This window comes from Temnothorax longispinosus, chromosome 2 (assembly GCF_030848805.1).
Source record: "Temnothorax longispinosus isolate EJ_2023e chromosome 2, Tlon_JGU_v1, whole genome shotgun sequence".
Lineage (NCBI taxonomy): Eukaryota > Metazoa > Arthropoda > Insecta > Hymenoptera > Formicidae > Temnothorax > Temnothorax longispinosus.
The window spans coordinates 22,200,731-22,225,626 of NC_092359.1; the positions used below are offsets into that span (position 1 = coordinate 22,200,731).

Consider the following 24,896-nt stretch of genomic DNA (forward strand, 5'->3'; position numbering starts at 1 on the left):
TTCGAAATTCCGTCCTGCATGAGATGGCACCCTGAGATTGAGGATCAGTTTAATATATAAGAAATTACACGACCGACAACGTCTCGCGATCCGACTTTGAACGTGTCACGTATTTACTTGCGTGAATGCGCGGGCGCCGCGGGCCGTTACGCCGCTTACGCGCGCCGAGCTGCCGCACAGTCGAGTCGGGCGAGGAGGTTCATGAGTCGAGCCCCCGGATCTAACCAATCACGTTCCACCGCTCCGCGCCGCCGGCGCGGCGGATCGATACGGTGACGTAGTAGGCAGTGTAGGCACCGCCGCAGAATTTTCGAAATTGGTGCTACGTAGCCACACGTTCATTTTCTGACACTAGGCGATAAGACGTACATCATTTTGGTCCCACGAAAAAGGCCGGGATAAAGCTTCTCTCTGACGTGAGTATCATGTAGCGTTCGACACGTGACTTTTTAATGATTCTAACAATAAGATAATTCAATAATGATTTGCTTTACTAAACGCGGTTTATATAAATAATTGATCGTAACAAATATGGGTGGAATAACAAGTTTATGGACATACTGCGTGATATTATATCATACAACAGCGCAACATTTATATTTAATATATTAAGAAGGGATAATCGTATTTATTTTTATTCTTATGTTATATCTCTATAGCCGCGTTGAAGAGCTACACAGAATTTACAAATTAATATTAATTCTCTTCTTTTTCCTCTTCTTTTTTTTGCTATAACCTGTTTTTTGATAAGAGCGTATAAAAAATATTGATGTATATTCAATAGCTAATTCCTTTCTATGACTGATATAATGGTAAGTACTGATAGTAAAACGAATGACAGCACGCATATATATACGTTGGTTATCTATTTATTTATAAAATACATGCTTCCAAGATATAGTACAATAAATTATCTGTAATAATTATGCGAGACAATGACTAAGTTTCGAGAAATGACTAAAAAAGACGAAAACGTAAAATTTTTAAAGGACGACAGACAAAACATTTACGTACAATAAATCTTAAATTTCCAAATGAATCTTGTATGATAAATATGAACAGTTTGCGCGTCACGAATAAGCATCTTTTCGGGACAATACCGAAAAACGATCGAAGCGAAAATTGGTTTTTATTGCAGAAAAGCGACGGCAGTGACTGCATTACAAATTAAACATTTTATATTTTTTTTCCCTCGAAATCTGCATACAAAGAAGAGCTACGTTAAATCGAACCAGACACGTATCGACGATTGAAATCCGATGAAATAACGAGACGCAATCGTAATCGAAGATAAGAGACAAAATGCAAGTACTTAACATGTAGTTCGGGTTGAAAGGATATAACGTCGTACCCATCTATCCTAACATTTAACAATCAACATCCAAACGATTACTCCTTTACGCGCTCTTCCTCGAGTGGAAGCATACCATCTTTGTTAACAGAACACATATATATATTACATTGGCCATGTAGCTTTTTTTTTACAACGAGACGTAGTACGGCGTCGTTGATCGTGACTCGCACAATTTCGATATCGCTACCAAGGAAGGTTTGCTTCCACCTGGGCATCGGCGAGCCGTTAAAGCTATGAGATACGTAGTCTTACCACAAGTATATACATATACTTGATTTACACTGAAAATATATGAATATCTCTTGCCTGTTGCTTTTTATAATCTGTTTTAAAATCCTTCATATTTTAACATCATATAATAATTTCTCTGTAACTTTGTTGTGTTCAATACACAATGCTTGAGAAACCGCGCGTGATACATTTTTGCAGCACATTACCATGACACATATATTTGTCGTAAAATAAGCGCTTATCGCGCAATAACTTTGAATAAACAAGGATACGTTCAGAATCATCATGACAATTGTATATAACAGATACTAATCAATAATAATCTTATCTAATATTATTCTACTTTAAAATACTTAATTGGTTATTTCAGGAACTCAATAGATGATAAATTCAATATTGTAGATAATTTTTTTTGTGTCAACGTAATTCTCTTAAGAAAATTTTTTACTTTTATTTCCAGCAACACAAAAGTCCGAAAAACATCTGTATAATCCGAATATAAATTTAATTAAAAATTCGATTTTATAATTTTATACGACAATGTAAATGTATCTCTGGTGCCTTATATATACATATATATATTTATATTTTATATACAATCATAACATTCGCGCGCTGTTTCTCATACTTCGCGTAACACAGTTAGGCGCTATTCTTTTAAGTTCTCGTTTATTTTCCCCGTTATGAATATATAATCTATGATTGGACCATCTGTCAGCTAGTACGCGTACAACCCGACCATTATCTCTTTCATTTTCTATCTAATAATTCTTCTTAAATATAACTTTCTCGACTTCGCGAACAACGGATAGCTACCTTCTCGCTTTGGTACTTCCGCCGTTTGCGTTTTACGTCACTTTCACAGATCAATTTCAATGTTGTATTTTCTCTGTCCAGCAGCTATAATGTCTAAAATAGATACCACCGAAAATACCCTCGGTAAGGACTCAACTATCTACAGAGAGAAGAGATAGATTTTGATAGATATAGATTCTTGAATTCTATTCGAGTATAGCATTTTTCTACGTTAAGAGAGTCAAGATAGTAGTACTCGTGGGGCTTTATAGCCTTGTAGCTGAACTAGCTACATATAGATAGTATCCACGTGATAGAGTCGATCAAAGAGATGTTTTATTCTTTCATTTTTTCCGATTTTTTGCTCGTTGTAAGTCGCGTGACACAAATTTTAAGAGCAATGCAACCAAAAGACTGCCAATTACATACGTAATAATCGCGTTTAGTTATGCAGAACTTTTGAATTATGATAGATAGTTGCGAGAAATAGATTGATTTTGTGCAAATGTCAATTTGCGTACACACATTGAATTTTGTTCATTTATCTTGTTTTTCGAATTTTTTTTACATTAGATATATCAGAAACATGCAGCAGTACATGAAGAAGTACTTATAAATAATTTTTTAGCGATCAGAAACGTGCTGAGGTTTTTCTCAAGTTTAATTTATTGGACGCAACTTGTAATTCGTCGTTTATGAAAGTTTATGTGATTAATATACGGTTAATGTCGGTAAATATTGATTTAATATCAGTTTTCAAAATATATTTCAATCTCTGTCAGAAACTAACAATAAGATGACGAAAGGGGTTTACGTGTTAATTCCTATTCTTAGTTATAAAACGACATATGAAGTAATTCATGTTATTATAAGAGAATGTAATGGAAGATATAATAAAAGTAACATTGCTTTTTTTATAAAAAAAACCGGAAACGCTATGTGCACACGTTTATCTTGAAATAAAGGAAAATAGCGTATTGTATATTTATGATTTATATAAACCATCTATGAGATAGTACAATAGCAATATCTAGAATCTGAATTATCAAAATAGAATAGAAATATCCATGATTTTTACGTCAGAATTGTGTTAAGAACCAATAACAATTTTATGTTTTGTAAAATCAAATTAAGGAAAGCGCCGTTATGTTAATTTTATGTTTTAATAACTAGATTGAGCATAAATAATTCTCGTTCCTACTTTTAAACACTTGCCAATTATGTATTTAAAATATAATAGTTGGATTTCAGGCAGCCATTTCAAGTATATCCTGAGAAAAATGAGGAAATATTACCCTAATATTATATCTTCAATACAAACGATATTATTATTATTATATAGTTTTGTCTCTGATCGCATTATAATAAAATTTTTTATTGTCCAATAATATAAAACTATCGATATCACACTAAATAAAGCAGCACGATTATAGCTTATAGTTTAGCATAATAATTATGACGTTAAAAAAAAAGCTAATGCTGTTTTAAATTATTTAGCACTGTATTACTTTCTTCTGTTTGTGTAACATATAAAATATAACTAAAAATTGACAATCGTTGATTTAAGATAATACAAAGGATACATTATATCATTGTCAATCTCGTTTCCTCACTGTTCATGTAAAATAACTTTTATTAAAGCCAAAACTTAAATTAAAGCCAAACTTTCGCATATTACGTTGCTAAAACCGTGATCGAACTTACGTTACTTTATGAAATTTCCTGTAGATAACTCGATGTTTGCGAAAGAAGGTAACATGCAGTTTGGCAGCGTACAATAGAGATTGAATGATATAAGTTCAATAAGAAGTATAAAAGCTATAGAGAAGCTATACCGAATTATATGTTCTTAGAGGAAATATGAGCATAAATAAAAGGAAAGTATGCGCGGATGTGTAGTTGAGATAATATGAATTAAGCATATGGCGTGACATTACGTAATGAGAGCTTACATCCTGAATAAGTGCTATAACTCTGTCTTCTTGTTAAAAAATTACTATTTCGTGTGCTTTTCTTCTATATCTTGCGAAACTTAATAATATTCCATGTATCGTCAGTCTAGTCTCGCTAACTCTTAAAAAACAATAACATTATTCTAAAACTAATGGCGTCGCATAAAAAAGCCCATAACATATTTAGATTTAGCTTATTTCCGATTAATCATCGTGGGGTAAGAGTACTCATTTCCTTCCTTTCTCACATCTAAAACTAGTATCCGATCGAATTTGAAAGTATCTAAACGACACAGTTACCCCGTTTCTGTCTTTTATACACTTATTTACGTAACTTCAAAGACATGCGGTAGTGATCGAGTGATATGAGACAACATTCGATGTTTATCTCAATTTATAATAAGTCTTATGCTCTATATATAGATAGGCGCTGCTAAAAATCGAAGAAATCTTTACGCCTGTAATTCTTGTCGTGCGCGATCTGTCTTTTTTTGTCGCTTCTGTCATTTCTTTACTGACTTTGTTATTCGTATCCTTCTACTATCTCTCCACGTTCGACATATTGATACACTGCGTGAATTGGAGTTGCATCAGTTTAGTTGTTAGAAGAAGTTAGTCGTCGCATCCCAATATTCTCTAAATCGAAGAAATATCCAAATAGCGATTCGCGATTCGCTATCTCGAGTATTTTACAAGAAACGCACATAATGAAAGGATACTTGAAACTCGTATAAATCTAAATAAATATAAGCCTCATTTCGCCGCTTCCCAATCTAAGGTCGATGATTTCGATCAGACTTGCTGGTCTCGATGCATCGGAGTTTTGTTTATTTTTACTCGTCTCCATTCCTCCTTATTTATTTATAGTTATCCAGAAGTAGGCAGTGATGGAAAATGATTAAATATACTTCGCTCAAGTAAATCCTCTTCGCTCATCGCGGAAGCCTTGGTCCAGTCTCCACGACTCGTGTTGGTTAATTATAATAAAATGTTTCGCATATATTCGGCAATGGATCATTCTAATGCCAGATCGATAGAGAGAGGCCTTTTTCCTCTGTCTTCGAATATTTCTTCCAGTTTTTGTCCCTTAACTAATCCGATTCACTTCTCTCTCTCTTTAGCAGCACACAGTCTTTACAATCTAGAATCTTACAACGATAATACGCTTACCTGTCACAAAAATAAATATTTTGATATCGCTTACCATCTACATGCTTACGCACTAGAAACAACAAATCCCGCTTGACATATCCAGCTGTACGACGGGATTCACGATAAACTTTGTATGTCTCAATCGTGAGTTGACGCTCATCCTCGCATTTAACTTTGTTTTTTATGTTACAGTTCTATATGCACGCGGAACTCGCACGCTGTTGTTAAAAATGTACGTAGGGCTACGAGTATATTCATGTGAATGTACAATACATTACAGTCGTCTGAGAATGCAACTGAATACATGCTGTGTTTTTATCGTCTCAGCACATAGGTATATTCAAACATAAAGTACAACCTTCAACCACTTTTAATAATTGTGTCATTTATCTAAGGGGTGCGTTCAACGAACAATTAAAAAATTTTTATTGAAAAAGTTTGTAATTAAAAATTAAAATAAAATAGTGCGAGTAGCGTCGTGCATATATAAGTTTTAAAAATACATTCTTAATCTTTCGCTTACAGTTTACAATAATACAATATCCATTCGATACAAAGATCCGCTTCTAATTCTCGTTTATTCGCTAACCACTTACACTAACGCTAAAGTTTTATGAAATCCACTTGCCGACACTTGACTATTAAGGGAGATTCATTACACACATTCTTTTCGTAGCAGATATCATGTTTGCTATTTGCATACGATATCATCATTTTCTAAGCAAGTTTCAAGCGAAATACCAAAAAATTATTTTATCGTCCTAACATGCTCGTTACTTGCTTCCAATCTGCTGTCGCATATATTTTCTCACTTGCAGATTCCGACATCTAATCCTATAAATATCCTATCTCAGGGGTGAGGGAGGCAGCACATTAATTCAATCAAAATATTCGCTTAGTTGTCGTTCCTATCACAAAACAACCACTTTTGTAATTCTTTGGTACATCTAAGTCACAAATCTCTGAACCACTCCATTTATTTATACTTTTCTCATACTCTTTTTCGTAATACTCTTTTCTTGCATATCTAGAAATTTCGCTGAGTAGATTTTGTTGAGCTAATACGCGCAAAGTGACGCAATGTCGTCTCTCGAAACAATCAATTCTGAAAAATCGCATATCAGTCGCTCCAGGACGACGGGACACATTTTGGGGAATTTCTTTCCTCATCTCTGGTCCAAGGAGTTAAGGTACAATATTGAGCGATTTATTTCCTAATCGAGTGATCCCTTCAAGTCCATGGTATGTATCGCGGACGCGGTGAGTGTCAGAAAGCAGTGTCTAGAGCAGCCATGCTGGTTGATATATCCGGATCTGCTCGACATGCCTCCAAAAACTCGGATAGCGTCACTACGCCGTCTCTGTTGCCGTCCATTTTCTGAAATAAAATTAATTAATGAAATTAAATGATTCTATCAACTAGACATTAGAAATAGGCTTGTGTATTTAAATTAACAAAACATTAAATAATATGTGTTATAATATAATAAAAACACTTCTGTTGTTTACATAAAGTAGCTTAAGTAAAATTAATATAAATTATAATATTAACGTTTTCACAAATTATAATGTATTAATAAAAATTACAACATCATGCATAATTTGCATTGTATTGTCATTATAGTGTCAGCTACAAATTGGCTTAAAACTTAATGAACGTCGTAACGTAACTGTGATGAAACATTGTGTCAAAAAGTTAGTATTATGTAAAATGTTATAACGGTATTATGTATAAACTTTCTATAGAAGGGTACGAAAATCCGCTTTATGAATCTCTCTTTGTTTGGCATCACAGTTGGTCACGGATATCCGGAGCCTCATATCTCGCAACTCTAACATGATTGACTGAACTATGAATGAACAGAATTACTATAAAGCTTAAACTCAGAAAAAAAAAACATCACGTTGACCTAGATTGAAAAACCACCGCTGACGTATATCCTAAGACGATATACGACAACGAAAAAGCACGTAGACGTCCTCTCACACTTCCGCGTTTCTACGATGGTATGCCAATGTAAATGTATGCGTCACTTAAAGTAGAACTGATGTAAAACTGATCGACCACGGTCGCGCTAGAAGTCTGTTTCTACTGCGTCGTACGTTTCAACTATATATTTCAATATCGTTATTTTTGTGTAATGTGTAAAAGTAATTTATTACTTAAATATTATGTAATATTAATTCAATTCCATTCTTTCCACATCAAAATTATTAAAAATTCATAATTTATTAAAGAAAACTGTTACAGTTTATTCTTTTCCACGCACAATAAATCGTTGATAATTGCATATTTATTCAAATATATTCAACTAGACGCGTAGGCATTATCGAGGTATTAATTATTTGCAATTCGTGGCAATCTATCGAGTTAATTTACGGAACAAATACCACCGAAAGTCGAAGCTGGCATTTCAAGTCGTGTTGCGTGCATGTACGATCATTTAGGTTGCACGATGGTAAATTGGCCATTGGCAGGTGCAATTGGCAAAATTATTACTGCTCTCGCACTGCGAAACAGAAAGCTCGTATGCGTGGGTGAAACCTGTTGTCGTGTATCGTCAGATAGGATTAATTGGTATCACGACTTATTACAAGCTAAATCGTACCCTTGTACCATATTATAATCAGCAGTAATCACCGGAAATATGGAGAACACCAGGATTGTACGGAACCGACGGTATAATAGGATCTTGTTATTCAATTTGGTATGTTAAAAAGATAAGCTTAAATTTTATCCTCAAGATCTTTCATTTTAAAAGACAATACTATTATCTCATGTCAAATAAGTTACTGCAAATCCACTGAATAATATTTAAGAAACAGTTCTTCTGACAATTTTTGACGATTATAATTTTTTTCAGATTTTACTAACAAATATAATATTTAATAGTAATTAAGCTTGTAAATTTTTATATTTTATATTTTTCTTTTATCTTTTGTGTTCTGATCTCTGTTTGTGAATGACGTAACATGGAAACGATTCAATCATAAAACCAAAAATTGGCAAGGTAGCCCATTTTTCTGTGATGAGAAGTGCTAGAGAGCACTGGCTGCGCAGTTTCCAGAAACAATGGGACGGATTTAATCGTTATCTGGAGCGAACGGTGCTCGAATAAAGCTCGTTTTTAATTAGTGCTATGAATAACGCAGGTATTTCTGCGACGCTCATTACCTCTGCTTTCCTCGTGATTAATTAGTGTCAGTTTAATCGAAACAAATGTTTTTACAAAAAAATTAAGGGTGGATTGACATTTAGTTATGCAAAGAGTAAGTGATAATATCCTTTCTAGAACATATATGTACGTATAGATACAATATAAATATACATATATAATTAGAAATTGATAAACATATTTATATGTAGGAATTTGGAAGAATTTCGGTAACGACTAAAATATTTTTCTAATTAATTGTAAAATTTATTGATAAAGAGTATTATATAATTTTATAATTTATTATTAGTACTATATAGTATAATTTTTAAAGCCTTGACAATATAAAATATTTTAAACAAATGAAAAAATGCATAAGTATGCAGTCGATCCAGATCTCTTAAACGATTGTGTATAATTAAGTTTGCTACATTTAAAAAAGTTATCTAAGAAGAATATTGATGGAAAAACACACAAAACCGCGAAGGACGGGAACTATTCTTTCACCGCTTTTCTACGAGCGCATTGAAAATCTTCGTAAGCGTTCAAAGCCATTGTGCTGCGGTTAGAAGTTTATAAAGTGTCCACCGGTCCATTTTTCATTCGTGGCTTGTATTCATGGCTTGGGGTTAGCTTTAATAATGCTTTATCGTTATCTTGAAAGAATCTCGTAAAGCTAGAAGAACAAAAACTCAGACATACCGTATGTTTCACTTATTATAAAGGAAGTTTATTTGACTTCGAGAACACTTCATTAAAGCTTACTCATATAAAGAAGTATTTTTGGCAAAGATTTCTACATTATAGTTCACATATGCATTTAGGGATAGAGAAAGAGAGAGTGTGTAGATGAAAAGATAATAATGTTTAAATAAAGTAGAACTTGAGAATTTGCCAGTGAATAATTAAAAATTAATCAGGTATGTTGATCGATCCAACTGGCCAAATTTTATTGCAATGCATTACTTTGATCAATAAAATTTGGCCAGTTGGGTCGATCAGCATACCTGATTAATTTTTAAATAAAGTAGATTCATATGAATTATTCACAAATGATATATTTGCAATATGAGATTGCGTCACATTGATTGTTAATTAACTTTTAAAATCAATAAAATAATAAAATATGTTATGCAGGTACGGCTCTTCATTTCTTCATTCTCTTATTTATTTTTGAAACACGGATTGTAAATCCCTTGTGTAATTTCATTTATATACAAATCTCATTACCTCATTTGCTATTGGTTGAGTACTTCACTTTAACATCGCACATATAATGCCAAAATAAAACTTTTCCCATTTCGTACATTCTGCAGTTTCTTGTTTACGTGACGCAATTCCTTCTATTACGTCTCATCTTATTTATCATATTTATGTATTTTGATTTTATTTGTTACATTATATTTCTTTGTCGAATAAATCTTTCTTTTTCTCTTTGGCGAAACAAACTTCAAAGTATCCGTATCGCTATTATACCGTGAGATAGAAAGATGCTTGAAAAATCGTTTGACTGTTGAAGAAGTCTTGTCTTGCGCCGCATTCTTCAAGTTTTTAGCGAAAGTCCTGGGTCGATTTATCTACGTACACAAACGTTAATGTCCGGAAAAGGAAACCTATAGAATGTCTGCAACGTACATCTAAGTTGCACGGTATTCCGTTTCTTCGTCTACAAAACGAACATTGTTACAAGCTGACTGCATATTCGAAAAATGGTATATACGTCATACGTCATATATGTATATTGGTGTATCATTATCGAGATTCAATCCGTACGTACATATTAACGAAGTTCACTTATATTTGCGCATTTATAATCGATTTCGATTATCACACGCGAGAGAATGTAATATAACAATTTTACCGGCGATATTCCCTGCACGCGTCGCAGAATGATGTGGCAATATGGCATTGCAAAAGGATCATTCATGTACCAGATGTTATTGATATTATGACAATAAAGTTTAACCGCAAGTAACATCTGTTCACAGAAATTTAGTAGTAGGTAGTTCAATGGCAGTTTCCAGTTTCACGGACGTTTCGGTTTACGGTGAATTGTAGAATTGATTCCAAACTGACTAATAAATTACATCATGCGAATCAAAGGGTCTAACTACAGAATATTGGCAGGTATCCAGAAATAACATTTAATTGGATAGTGAACAGCGACCAATAGTTTCTATTACTATTATCGAATTGTTTCTGGCAGTTCAGCAACGACAAATAGTTATGTCGATATTTAACAGAGATGTAACATAAACAAATCTATCTTTTGATTTTCGAAAAATATCACAGTCAAGTAAAACGTATGTGTAAGTGCAAACAAATCTTCCTTCATATTGAAACACATTGATCTGTGAATAAGAATTTTGTGTGTTCTCCGCGTATATTATCATTTACACAGATTATATAAATTACAATAGTTTTTTAAATATTTTTATTTAATCTGGTAATAGCGTTCAAAGAAGGAGATTAATTTTTCTATCTCCTTTTTGGAAGCTCGCCACGAAAGTGATTAAAACCTCCGAGTGTCATGTTTATTGCATAACGTGTGTCATAGCGCGGGAGCTGCAAGTTAGATTGAGAAGGTAGCGTGGTTCCTTGAGAAAAGCCCCTGGGGCCTTTGAGGAACTGAGACCACAAGCAATTAAAATTTAAACTATCCGCGTATATATGTAAACGCAAGGTGCGCGTATATACTGTGGTTTCGAGTTGGAGCTTCATGCTGTAGTACTAATCCTATCTCTCTTATGTTGTCGCGGCTGCCGCATACGCGACCACGAGTGTGCATATACGCGTATCGGTGTGCATGCCTCAAAAGCAACGTTAAACAAGGCGTTTACCCTTTCTGGTCGCGTCGCCTTTACCGTCGAATTTGCGTTTCCTTTCAACGACAACGGGAGCGTAGGAAGCACATCAATAGATCTAACCCAGCTATACAGAATCGAAGATGAGGACCTAGGGTCGTGACGTGCCAGCCGATAATAGTTACGAAACAAGCTTCCGCTCAGAAATTTCGTGTCTTCTAATAATATTATAGAATTGAATACTGTTTATGTAAAAGAGCATTTGTTGACTATAAGATCACAGCGTCCGAGCGAAATAAGATTAGCAACACTTATTATCATTTTATTTCTTTAAAGTTTTATTTCTACGTCTAACACGTTTTTCAATATTTAATTTCTTTGCAATAGATAAAAAATAGAAGTTCTATATGTTCTTTGAACTTTTTATATTAGTGGCATTTATCATGTATTTTACAGCACAATTGTTTTACGAAGGCGCGGATGCCTGTTTTGCACGGTTCGATTGTCAACACAATCCTGTGCATCGTATCCTAAAAACGTTAACTCTTTGAACTTCATTTGTCATAGGATTGATGAAGCGTATAGTTTGTATCAGACAGAAGACACGTCATCCGCGCAAATTGTCTCTGTAAAACAGATTGCTCCTTTTTTCGCCTGTAGCGGCGGAGATAGGTGAAGAGACCGAGTGCACTGCGGGCATTGTCATCCGCAGCTAACAATGTGACAGCTTCTAAAAAGAAAAGGCTCGTTCCTGTCTCACGGATACACTCTCCGCAGAAGCTCGTTTTCTTCCGCTGAAGTGAACAGATTATCGACAGTCATTGCACGTTTGAAACAGATACGAGATTCATTAATTTAAAACGCTCGCCCGAAGCTTCAAATCGATATTTTTAATTCAATCGTGTCTTTTTAATAAACTATAAATTAACTATAAATTTATTAGATTTCTGAACCGAAATAGTTTTCGGAAACATTTGTGATACTGGTTATCTGTTCATAATATCTACTTATAATATAAGTGTCGAAAATTTTATAGTTTTTTTTACGAGTGTTTTGAAGATCTGTTTTCGGAGAAAATTTCATTATTCTACCTGAAACATACGATCCACTTTGAGACGTACACCCTCATGGTCCAAGTTGGGATCAGAAAATTTTCCCATCAGCTCATATACGGCAGTCACAATGTCCGTCATCTCCTCCCTCGTGATACAGCCGTCGCCGTTGATATCATAAAGCGAGAACGTCCAACGAAGTTTTTCATCTATCGAGCCACGAGATAGTACACTCAAGCCCGTAACAAAATCCTGAAACATAAAAACCAACATTGTCCGTAGCAGCAGTATATCGTCATAAGACATTTGGAGATACATATATGCTTATATTTTGTAAGGCATGTATCTGTATATATATAATCCCTAAGCAGTATTATGTAAAAACAATGTACCCATCTCTCATACATGACATGTACTTCGTTTATTTTTTGTTCTCTTCTCTTACTCTATTCGATATTCATTCAGAATATATAAAGAATTATAATTTCACGCAAGGATGACGAAAGTTGCATTTGATTGTGATAATAATTGGATGAGTAACGCTAATACAGAATGGGGTGGTAAACTTTAATGCTTGTTGGTTGAATAACGGCGCGGTGCCGAACTTAGAATGAAACATACAAATGCGAGCACATACCGCACGAGATTTGTGGTCGCGTCGGTTATGCAACTTGCAACACCTGCTACTAAGTTATATGAAATCGAAAGATGCGACTGTTCCACGTATTTATAATAAAGCGTTATAATTTTTTCAAATGTACTCCATGCTTTTTTGCTTTTAGAGCTGAAGTATCCGATAGACATTTAAATAAATATCAATAAAAGAAATTATGGATTTTATCAGAAGTTTATTAAAGCATGCAGAAGTTTTAGAAATCAGATGAATAAATAAGTTTATATATATCTTCATCAATATTCTTTTTTTTCCTCTAGTATATTAAAAAAATTTATTATTATGTAATCAAAAACATAGCTGTAATAACAATACATACTTTTTTCTAAATTATATGTAATATAGAATTAGATAAAAGCACAAGCTCTTGATTCCTAAGTGCATTCTTGCATTTACATCAATGTCGCGGCAACGCGTCCATGCAAATTTTGTCATGCAAAAAGAGCGCGGCAATAAGAAAGATTGGACAACCGCGCTATTTCAGAGAAATAGGTCGCTCGCACAAAAGCAATTTAGACACAGAAGGATGTTAAATTTAATCGTGCAGTAATCGAGCAAATAATGGCGACAACGTGTAACGTGTTGCCTCGTAAGGGATAAACTATGCTATCAGTCAGCTAAGTTGCGACGCAGAAATCCCGCTTCGTATTAATATATACGCGTAGAAGCGTGAAACTGCGAGAAGTTCACGAGATATGTATACGTTGTGCGAGATATAGACACACACATCAAACGCGTAAGTAATAAAGCCATGAGTAATAGAACTGGCGGCGCTACGTCCATTTCTTGGTACAATTATTATGGAAATTCGTCTGGAATTTGAAATGTAAGGTGGTGACTATAAGATAGAACAGAATTGCGGCCTAGTTCTATTGTGCTACTTGTATTATTAACTCAAGACACATTTGTCACGGAGTGAGAAATACATCAGCGCCAGCGTATTGTCACATTTGTGTACCTTTGGGCGTAGCCTTTGATAGCACGGTAAGACGTAATAACGAACCTGATGATTGCGCTTTCTTCTATGATAGACCCTACGATTAATTAAAACTCGCATGACGGATTTTAATTATCTGCTAAAAGCAGAACGAGTGAAAAAACAGTAGAACCGGGGAATTAAAATTGAAATTGAATTGAATATCTGCGCTCCTTTGTCTTACCCATAGAGATATAAGAATATAGTGCGCAAGCAAGCTAAAAAAGTAATATAGAAATAGAAAGAGAAAGCTGTCTTTTCGGGATAGGAATAGAAAGAGAGAAAGCTGCAGTCTGCAGTATGGGCCCCTTCTGTCTTTGTCTGACAGAAGGGGCCCATACTGCAGCGTTCATTTTCTATTTCTATATCGCAGCCTCTTACGTGCTAGCATATGACTCGCGCACTCTAGTCTTATATTTCTATGGTCTTACTACATTTAAGTACCTTATTCCTTTGAATATAAAATTTTAATTAGTCTTGCAATAAAGTTTACAATTATGCGAATCCTACTCTCAGGGCTGTTTCGAACGAGCAATTTATGGCGGAAACTACTTTGCTAATTACATTTGGTAGGCTTTGATTCTAATAAAATAAAACACAATGCCGATGAGTTAGCATATATTTGAACAAATCAAAAGATACTAGAGTTGGAAAATTTAATGTTTATTTTTTATATTATATAAGTTAAAATCTTAAACATATATACATATAATAAGCAACGATAATTATGGCAATAAATAAACTTCAATCACAAAAAGTGAGAAATATCGAGACAATAAAAAGCATGTTAATTATTAAAATAATTAATGTTGTCTTTAGATTGTGGCAAGTAAAACAGCATGTATTATCCTCGACTTTATCGGTTAACAGTACCTTTGGGATAAAAAAGTGTATTTGCTGAAGCTGTTAGCCTAGCAAATTGTATTAAACGGTCACGAAGAATAAAGTAAAGTCAGGGAGATGAGAAGACAAAATAAAATTGAACGTTTAGTGATTAACGTTAACAAAGTTTAAAGCTGAGATTGGAATAAAAAATAAAAAATCAATATAAAGATTAAAAACACTATTCAACATCAAAAACACTATTCCTGTAGCTTATTATATAGTAACAATAACAATATGTATCACATAAAAAAATTTTGTCTCTAATAACATGTATCTTTAAAGAATGTATCTCTATTTTTTTTATAAGCTTGAATTGAACTTTGATATATAGGTTGCTGTCTTAGGATGAAACGAAAGAATGACGTAGCATATAGGGGGAGTAGAAAATCGCCAAATGTTGTATAAATTCTCCTAGAAGATCTAAACCCTAACATACATCATACTTGACATCGTTTAATCTTACTTATAGTAAAAATTCTTGGTTTCACGCCTCGTATTGTTTTACGTGTTTTCACGCACATTGTGATTTCAAACTTTTTACTTCTCAAAGAAATTTTATTGAGAAAAACTTTTTAATAGCTTATACTGCCGCATATTATTATATTCTACAATACTAATTTATCTATATATATATGTATATAAGTAAATTAGTATTGTAGAATATATAATAATATGCGGCAGTATAAGCTATTAAAAAGTTTTTCTCAATAAAATTTCTTATTAAGAATATATGTGTATATATATATATATATATATATATTATAATTTTTATAATATCATAAGTCAGCTCTCAGAGAAATCAAAGATTGCAATTATACAAGCGTGTTTATATATGGCTGACCCAGTCCTGACCACCTAAACAATGAAACGTCCGAATAAATTACGATAGTTGATCCAGGTCGCTGCAATTATATCGAGAGTCGGGACGTGTTGCCGTTGCAACAGAACTCTACTCAATTATTCGAGAATTACGGATAATAAACTCAAAGAAACTCAACGCATATTTAAAGACTGCAACGACTGTTCTTTAAACATATGTTTATTTAATTTTTAAAATATATAGATTTGTTTTTAATTTTTGTTTTAATTTGTTCTTAAAATTTTTAATTGAATGATGCTTAACGGAAAGAATAAAGATTTATTTCCATATTTATATACTTTGTCTCTGATACAACTCATCAGCAATATAATGGGAAATGGAGTCAATAAAAAAGTAAATATTGTAGAAACATTTGTTCTACAATATCACTGAAAATCGTTAAAAATTAAAAATAAATTAATTTCTCCAGTTTTGCTAAAAACTAAAACCATTTGTTTTGATAGCATAACTTGGCAATATTTTACTATATCAGATATATACATTTAATGTAATATGCTGTTTATTCATACTGTGTACATAAATAAACTATACACATAAATAAACTAATTCGCAAAACTATTGATAGGCTATCCTTTCGTTTTTATTTATCACAAATACAATTTCTTACCGTGTGATTAATTTGATTCACGCACAATAAATAGCTCTATAAATAGTATACCTATTTCACATGTTTTTTCGTTGACATGATAGTTTTCTCGAATAGAGATTTTTCTTACAATAGATCTATTATTTTATTCACAGTAAAATCAGTGCTTTTAAGTAATAAGTTCTAAGGATAATCAGTGAATTCTGTTCTATTTTACTTTCATCCTTCAATTTTCGTATTAATGAATTTAAATGAAATTGTGTTTGATAGATATTCCAACATTTTACACGAAAATGCTTTTCAACTGCTTGGCATAGATCCACATGTAATCAAAGAACATGCAAATGATTTTAACTGTCACAAGTATCAGACAACCTTTAATCACTATCGATTAAAATTTTATTAAAAAATTCTTTTATTTTTTATTAAGTACTTCGCTTTTTCAGTTAATTAATTGAAATAAAAAAAAAAGCTCGAGAAATAGAGAGAGAGAGAGAGAGAGAGAGAGACGAATTTACGTAGAATTGTAGATAAGTAGTAGGACAAATAAAAATTGTCCAATTTGCGTAAATGCTTCAAATTTCTTAAAAATTTTTTACAGTACGTACAAAAGGAAAAGTCTTCGAGTTCTTTGCTTTAAATTATGTTTATATCGCTGATATCATTTGTTATAATAAACAATTTTATTAATGTATGAGATATATTATGACGAATAAAGCACATCACTTATACGTACCATAATTGGTTGTAATAACAGTACTGCCAATCTTGCAAAATGCGTAAAAATTCGCAACTGAATCGCAATTAGCTTTTAAAATTCTATGAAGGCCGCTTGATTAAATCGCCGCTATATCCGTGGGGAATGTTGCAACGTTAGAGAGTAAGCAGGATGAGGGAAATCTGCCGCAGAATGAGTCATATATTAAAAAAAGAGAGAGCTTTGTGAGAAATATCGTAGTTAATTAAAAGTTCCGGTGACGCTCGTTCTCCTATCTGCTCCCCTTGAAGCAGATTTACACAGTGCATGCATTTTTTTTACGACACAGATGCTCACAACATAACGCTTCTTTTTTACTACGTTGCATGTTACAGTTAGACAATTTTCGTTGTCGCTGCAGTTTATGATTTCGACTTCACTTCACTTTTGCCATATGTTGGTCGCACAAACGATTGAAACATGTTGGCTAAAAAACTAAAAAAGTTTCCAGTTGATCGTTCGTTACAAAAGCAAGAAACCTCATAGTTAACAATTGTTTGCTACTCTAACATGAAATATTTACGCTCGCAGGAAACGGATTTAATTTCATTATCCATATAAATTTCATTAATCTTATACTTTTTATAGAAATATTGTATTAACTTGTATAATTCTAAAACAAATATATGTATTTGATTACTGCTTATTTTAAACGATCATCTTATTAAAATTGGAAAATTTTGAGCAATGTTTACGTTTATATATATTTTACAACAACAGTTTAACCGATAAAAATGCTACGCATTTCTCAACCGCAATGATTAAATCTTATGGTCACCGGACTTTTCATCACTCAAAGGGAGTGATAAGTGGACGGAGAGGAAGAATAAGAGGAAGCCGAAGAAACCTCGAAGATAGAGGAGGTCCTGTTGCCCACACGTCGAGAGCGAGTGCACTCCAGTAAAGTATTATCTCGAGAAAAGAAGAATGGTAATCCTTCTTTTGCGCGCTTGCAGATTTTAGAGTACAAACATATAATGCGATTTAAGTGATAGAAGCCTTTGTATGTCAGCAATATTACAAATAAAATTCAGGAAATAAAAGAAGATAATATTATAACGTGGAAGTAAGGAGAAAGAGATATTTCTGCAATTACAAAAATCTCTGGATTACCAATAGGGGTTTCTTGTTTGCTCATTAAAAAGGAAATTGGTAACAATGCTTTTTTAGTCTTTCCCATGAAACATATTTCGAGATTCTATAATAGATATATCAATATATGTACATTTATGAGATATAATGTTTAAAATAAATTTTCTTTCTTTCTTCGTTCTTTATAAAAAATAGGTGCATTCAGCATGTAGAATCTGTTATTATAAATTTCTTATATAATATGCTCAAGGAAATAGTGTTCTCTTTTATCATAATCCTGTTAAACGTGAAAATTAGTTATGATCAAAGCATATATGATAACAACTCGCGCGTAGTCCTTAAATATTCCCTTATTCGCGCTAACTTTTCATCGTTACAGTCCTCCACTGTATAACACTGATGAAAACTATACAGAAAGTTTGTCGCATACTGCTCAATAGGGAACACGTCTACCAACAGAGATTCCGGTGGGATAACTTAATTAAGCACGGCTGAATATCAAAGGTTAACGTGAGAACTTTATCACATGTAACGAAAGAAGATGAAAGGTTTACATTGAATCTAATGATTTTCCACGGAAATGGAAGCACAGTTTCAGTTATATAAAGCACGATTCCATTTTAGTGGCTCGGGACTCGGGAGACAATTGCATTATTCTATGACGACTTTTGCCTCTTTCTCTTATCTCAATATTTTCCAAAACTTTGATGTCTTCAACGAATCTCCATTGTATCCATCTGCAAGTAGTACTTAAAATCAAGTAAGTGGCGAATTATTGAACCGTCACTTGATAAACTTAATTAAATACACGATGTTGGATGCTCGTGTTACGTCTAATTAACTTAGTCTCCAATGCGTATTTACTTTAGAATATGATGCGCGTTAAACTTTTAATTATATGCGAAAATATAGATAATTATAATAGCAGCAATAGTGAAATTTTACCAATAAAAGATTGTTAAATTAAATAATGCAATGAGATAAATTTTATTGCAATCTATAAATATATTATGTAAATTTTATGCAATTTTTTTTTAAATTGGAATACCAATCAGTGTATTGCATGCTTTTTTCTATTCAATAATTTAAACTTGATTAAATATTCAACGGTAATAGAATCAGGCGTTAATTACATTATTAATTTCTAGCTGTTTTATTTACATATTTAGTGCGCTGATTACCGCTAGTCGTATATACGAGAAATGTGATTAAGTAATATATAATTTAATCAGTTTCTATAAATGCAATAAATAATACATTTTCGACTGTAAATTATTGAACAAGACGTTCTTTTATGCATTTTATTTTTTAAATATCAGAAAATCTGTAAATATTAATAACAAGAAGTTTTTTTTAAAAAAGGATGGAACATCTCTATTTCTAGATGGGATAAAAAACAGAGATGTTTTGTGTAATAAACATTTTTAGTCACATAAACTTTAAAAGACATCATAAATAGAACTGTGATTGATATTATTCTGTGGCTTTCATAGCGTACATATTACGAGATGTATATCATGTCTTGCTTCGAAAACTATAATATTAATCTGCATTATATTGACCTGAAGAGCTAAATATAGAGTGCGAGATTGATAGTGATTTTATGCATGCTAACAACTTTCAAAGTCATATGCAAAACGGTCTCAGAGGACAAAAAGAGATGCAAATTATGCAGAAAAAAAGAATCCACTATCACTTTGCGTTGCAAAACTATGAGATATTGATGACAGTTATTATGTGCAATACAATGATATACAATCGACTTATTAAAGTTCGTTAGAAAATGATCAAATTTCATACATGCATAAACTTACCTCGAAACTGAGAAGCCCGCTGTGATCCTGGTCCAAAGTATTAAAAACGTAATGGGCGTACTGGCTTGTATTAGCTAGAAGAAACAAATATTTAAGTCATTTTTTTATGTGTTCTTACATATTTTATTATAATTTTATGTCTGTTCTTTTATTTTCAAAATAATCATTATATGTATAATAATGAAACATTACGATCTATTAATAATTAATTAAGTTTATACATGAGTACGAATTGGTATAATATTTAAAGAACTATACTAACATAGAAACTGTACTCATATTATTGAACATATCAAGTGTCAATTTTATACAAAATATTTGTTTATATATAATTATTGCTACAAATAACTAAGCATTTTTATGATTTTGGCCACACATATAAATTATGGTATACGCAAGATACTCTCAAACTAAAAATTGAAACAATTTAAATACAATTTGGTCTAACAATAAAACAAAGGATTTCTGTTTCGCGAAAAGGAACTCGGAGATGTGAACGAGCAATACTTGAGTTCCTCCATTGGTTCAACTTTATTGAACTCAGAATACTTGTCGATATTGATTTCGTTGGGAGAAACACAGAAGTGTTTAATATAAAAGCATTTCTACCAATAGATATACATATATACGCAATGGATTGACCGAAAATCTACAGAGACCGTCGAATCCGTAGATGACTCGTAAACTGAATAGCCATCGGTGTGTGTTAATAACTTCCAGTCGAAATAACGCGAATACTTCAAATCTAAAATGGAGATTTATACAGGTCACACATACACAGAAATTATTACACCATATATATTCGTGCTGTGTCGATTGCACTCCTTTTGCTATTCCCGATAAGATTTATCATATAATAGTTCTACGAAAGGATTGGATAAGATGTACTATTTTTCAAAGCAACAATGTCTTGCAGGTTTATATAAGTATTATCAATATCATATTAAATATTAAAACTTGTATTGTAACAACAATTATTAAGTTAATTAATGCTCTCTCTCTCTCTCTCTCTCTCTCTCTCTCTCTCTCTCTCTCTCTCTCTCTCTCTTTCTTTTAAGAAATAATTTAATATTCGTAATTTAATTAAAAATTGTTACATAAAAAATTTGGAGTAATATCTACTAGTAATATTACTATGTAAATAACAGTTATTGAAAATTGTTTTATAATAAAGTGGTACATTTCAGAACAGTGTGCGGCAGAAGTAAATGTCAACTTCTAATGGTCTATTCAAGTATAAGAACCTTGAATCTGGATTCATCAAAACTATTCACTTGAAAATTTGTAGCAGTTCCCATTACACTTCAGACATACTAAACTACGTCATCGGGAGCTTATCACGAAAGACTAGGACATAAAGTGTATTAACTCGTCCAAGTTCGGTAATGTTTGCGAACTACGTGCTCGCGGAAAACGTACTCACTCCATAGAGCAATGCGAAATTCGAAAATCAATTTTCTTCTTTTGGAAGTGCTTACATAATTCATAACTTTAAAGTACATTAGAAATAAGATCATATATTTAAAATATACACAAATTATATTTAATATATTACAACAAGCGAGTTTAAATTACATAAAAACTCATATCTTTAATTTGATTCTTGTAAAATATACTTATGATTTTCTGAAAAATACTTAAAAAGTTGTATTTGTATCTCTTTCAAGCTTATTCTTTAATTTTTTATGATATACGAGAGACAAAGCTATACTAAAAATTAAATTATTAATATGTTTCATTTGTATAATACAGAAATATCTATTTTTAATTTAAGTAACTTTGCATACATTTCCCTATGATTATAGAATCTAGTTAAGATTTTCCATTGCATGTCACACTCTTAAGAAAGATAAGTCATAGTTGTAATCCGCGCACACAACCACTATCGGAACGTCCTTGGAGAATTGCGAAGTTGCAATCTCCGGGTGAAGGGTCACGTATTTCACACTTTGAGTCATATATATGTATGTACAAATTCTGCATGCGCAACATATAAAGCTATCTTCAATCGTATATATATATGTATACGGTTGAGTGAGCACAATAAATAAAGCATTATCCTTGAGACAATACGTTTTAATATAATATATTTTAAATTATCTGAATATATTATCAAGAGAATAATTTTTATACAAGAAGAAAATATAAGATATCAAATATGACAGGACTATATTACTTTTAACATTTTTACGCGATTATATCTTGTCGCATTGATGTAGTATTGTCTTTAGTCGCTCATACATAAATATTAATATTATGCAAATTATGTTTTACTACAATATCGTTATATCATTTCTACATAGTTATACGATCCATATCTATATTTTAAAAAGAAATAGAGTAGATTCTCATATATAATATTTGAATCCATTTCTCAGATATCTCAGATGTTTCTTCAGACGTAAACGTCTTGATCTACATTTTAGGACGTATATATAGCTACGCAAATTTGAAGATGTAAGTAAGAGATGTATTACTTTGAAAATACATCAAGAAAGCGCAGGAAGCAAGCGAATTGCTCTGCTTCTGTTTGAACTAACGAATACGAATCGTGAATCGTTATCTCGGTGGAGTGAGATTTATCGCGATGCCATAATTCACCCATTCGACTTTTGACTGTCGAGGCAGATCTCCGTAATGTTCCTTTATTGCGTCGGCCCCGTGTTCGATATCAGAGGTATAAATTTCGCGTGCTGAACTGCACGCGCGAATTTCGACTACCCTCTTGGGTTTTGCCGGAAGGGTTTTAGATAAGTATAAACATGTCTACCCTCGATAAAAGAAGACGTGGTTACTAAAAAGGGTCCTTTCGATTATTTATTACGGTGACTTTTATAACTATATTTTTAAATGACAGATTCCTTTAAAGAACTTCAATTATAAAAAACGGATTATGAATACGGGCGAAATAAATAAGCTACTTTTGTAAAATTTCAATAATTTTTAAGACGTGACAAGTGGAATATTTATATTTATATTTTTCGTATACGTAATGAAATCCACAGTATAAAATTATTTTGATTTTTCTTCTTTAAAATGAAAGCACGGCTTACAAAAGTCTCGATAGGCGAACTATAAAACAGCATTACGAATGAGAGTTTAATTAAAATCTTTAATTTAATGACATGCCGCTGTTCTGTATTGTCCTTGCTTGCCCAACTGTTCTATTTGTATTTAATTAACAAAGGGCAATAAATAAACCGGCAAAATGTTCTTGCTGCAATTTAAAAGAAGTGGAAATTTCGATTGGATATTTTATTCTTTTCTTTAATAAAAAATTGTGTAAGCATAGAGCATTTGTAATTAACATATTTTCAAACAAATTTTTGTAATATTTCGTGTTTTTCTAGAAAAGTTTTGGACAATTTTCTATTTATCTTTCCTGTCGGCACACGATGCAACGTTTCTCGGAAAACATAAATTGCTGTAGATTGTAAAATAGTAGGCGTTGAAGATAGACGGGTGCCTGAACCGTCGTCTATTCGGAGATCTTTTTTCAAGAATTTGGGCTTGATCGCTCGTAAATTTGCGATCGACCCTCCTTTTATGTCAGGCGGCAAACAAATCATGATATCAATCGACACTGTGCCTGCGGGTATGAAACCCGGCTTTTTGTCGAAGATAGGAAGCTTTAAACATCTTACGCTACCGTGAGCTTTCATAACTGTTTTGAAAAAACTTTATTGTTTCTTTTTTTTTATATTGCATTTATATTATGAATTATATTTACTTAAATTATTTTAATTTTTATCGGTAAACAGAAGTTAAAGAATATCACGCTAATAAATTAAGTTGTCATGTAACAGCGAATCGTACGAATTAATTGAACAAACAATTTCGCAAATCGTGAGAGAGTAACAAATATTTAGTGGTCGTAATACTTGATGTCCCCATATATCATGCTGAAGTTAATTGATTTTAGTTAAAACGCGGTGCGACGGATGTAATTTCCGAAAATGCGAATTTCATCGCGTTAATGCGCGGTACGCGCGTAGTCATGGATAACCATATCTCTCACGCGGATAGATAAAAGCGAACATTTGAAACGCAGTGCCACTTTGATCTGGGGAGTTCGTTACCATGGTTACTGCAACCGCGTTCAGAGCGAAGAGCCGCAGTTATCCTGGTTGTTGGATTGTTCTCTTTCCCTCTTCATGTTGATGCTTTTCGACGCATCCCCGATGCTGCAGTCGCAACGAGGAAATTTAAATGCGAATAAATGCGCGGCGAATAAATAAACCGGACGTTATATCCATCGTGGTTCTTTTGGCAAAATAAACAAATCTCTTTTGATTCCCGGGAAATTCTTCCGCATCGTTAGAGAAAAATCTTCGTGTATTTGTTAAAAACACATGTATTTGAAAAGAATAAAAGAACACGGTTAAGAACGTTAATTACATTTGCTATTGCGTGATACATCGAACTATTTATCAGATACCTAACGGCAAAAATGTAGACTACGTAGGAAATATAATAATGTTATCTTTGTAATTAAAAATATGGATATTCTTTTTCTCTCACTCTCTGCAGTTTTATATTAAGATTTATATTAAGAATTATAACAAACGTGTGAGTAATAAATGTTATGTGTATTTGTGAGACAATTTTGGTGTTCTCGAGAAATACGACTTTCTGCAGTAATTGAAAATATGCGTCCTTTTTGTTAAAATATTTAGCTACATAGTGTTCTATTTGTGTAGCATCTATTTCGTAATACAGTATATTTGCATTTTTTGTA

The 24,896-nt window shown here is 32.6% G+C and overlaps 1 protein-coding gene across 3 annotated transcripts in view; it reads right to left on the reverse strand.

Moving 5' to 3' along the window:
* Positions 1-853: 853 nt before the first annotated feature.
* LOC139808979 (A-type potassium channel modulatory protein KCNIP1) overlaps positions 854-24,896 on the reverse strand; it is a 121,987-nt gene continuing 97,944 nt past the window's right edge. For 2 of the 3 annotated variants that reach the window (XM_071771547.1, XM_071771545.1), the window contains 3 exons: positions 20,159-20,232; positions 12,535-12,747; positions 854-6,862 (listed from right to left, as the gene is read on the reverse strand). In XM_071771547.1, coding sequence (XP_071627648.1) covers positions 6,752-6,862; positions 12,535-12,747; positions 20,159-20,232 — 398 coding nt within the window. In that variant the 3' untranslated portion in view covers positions 854-6,751. Of the gene's footprint in view, positions 6,863-11,011; positions 12,238-12,534; positions 12,748-20,158; positions 20,233-24,896 lie in introns of those variants that run through there. The other variant, XM_071771544.1, reaches the window with a different exon arrangement.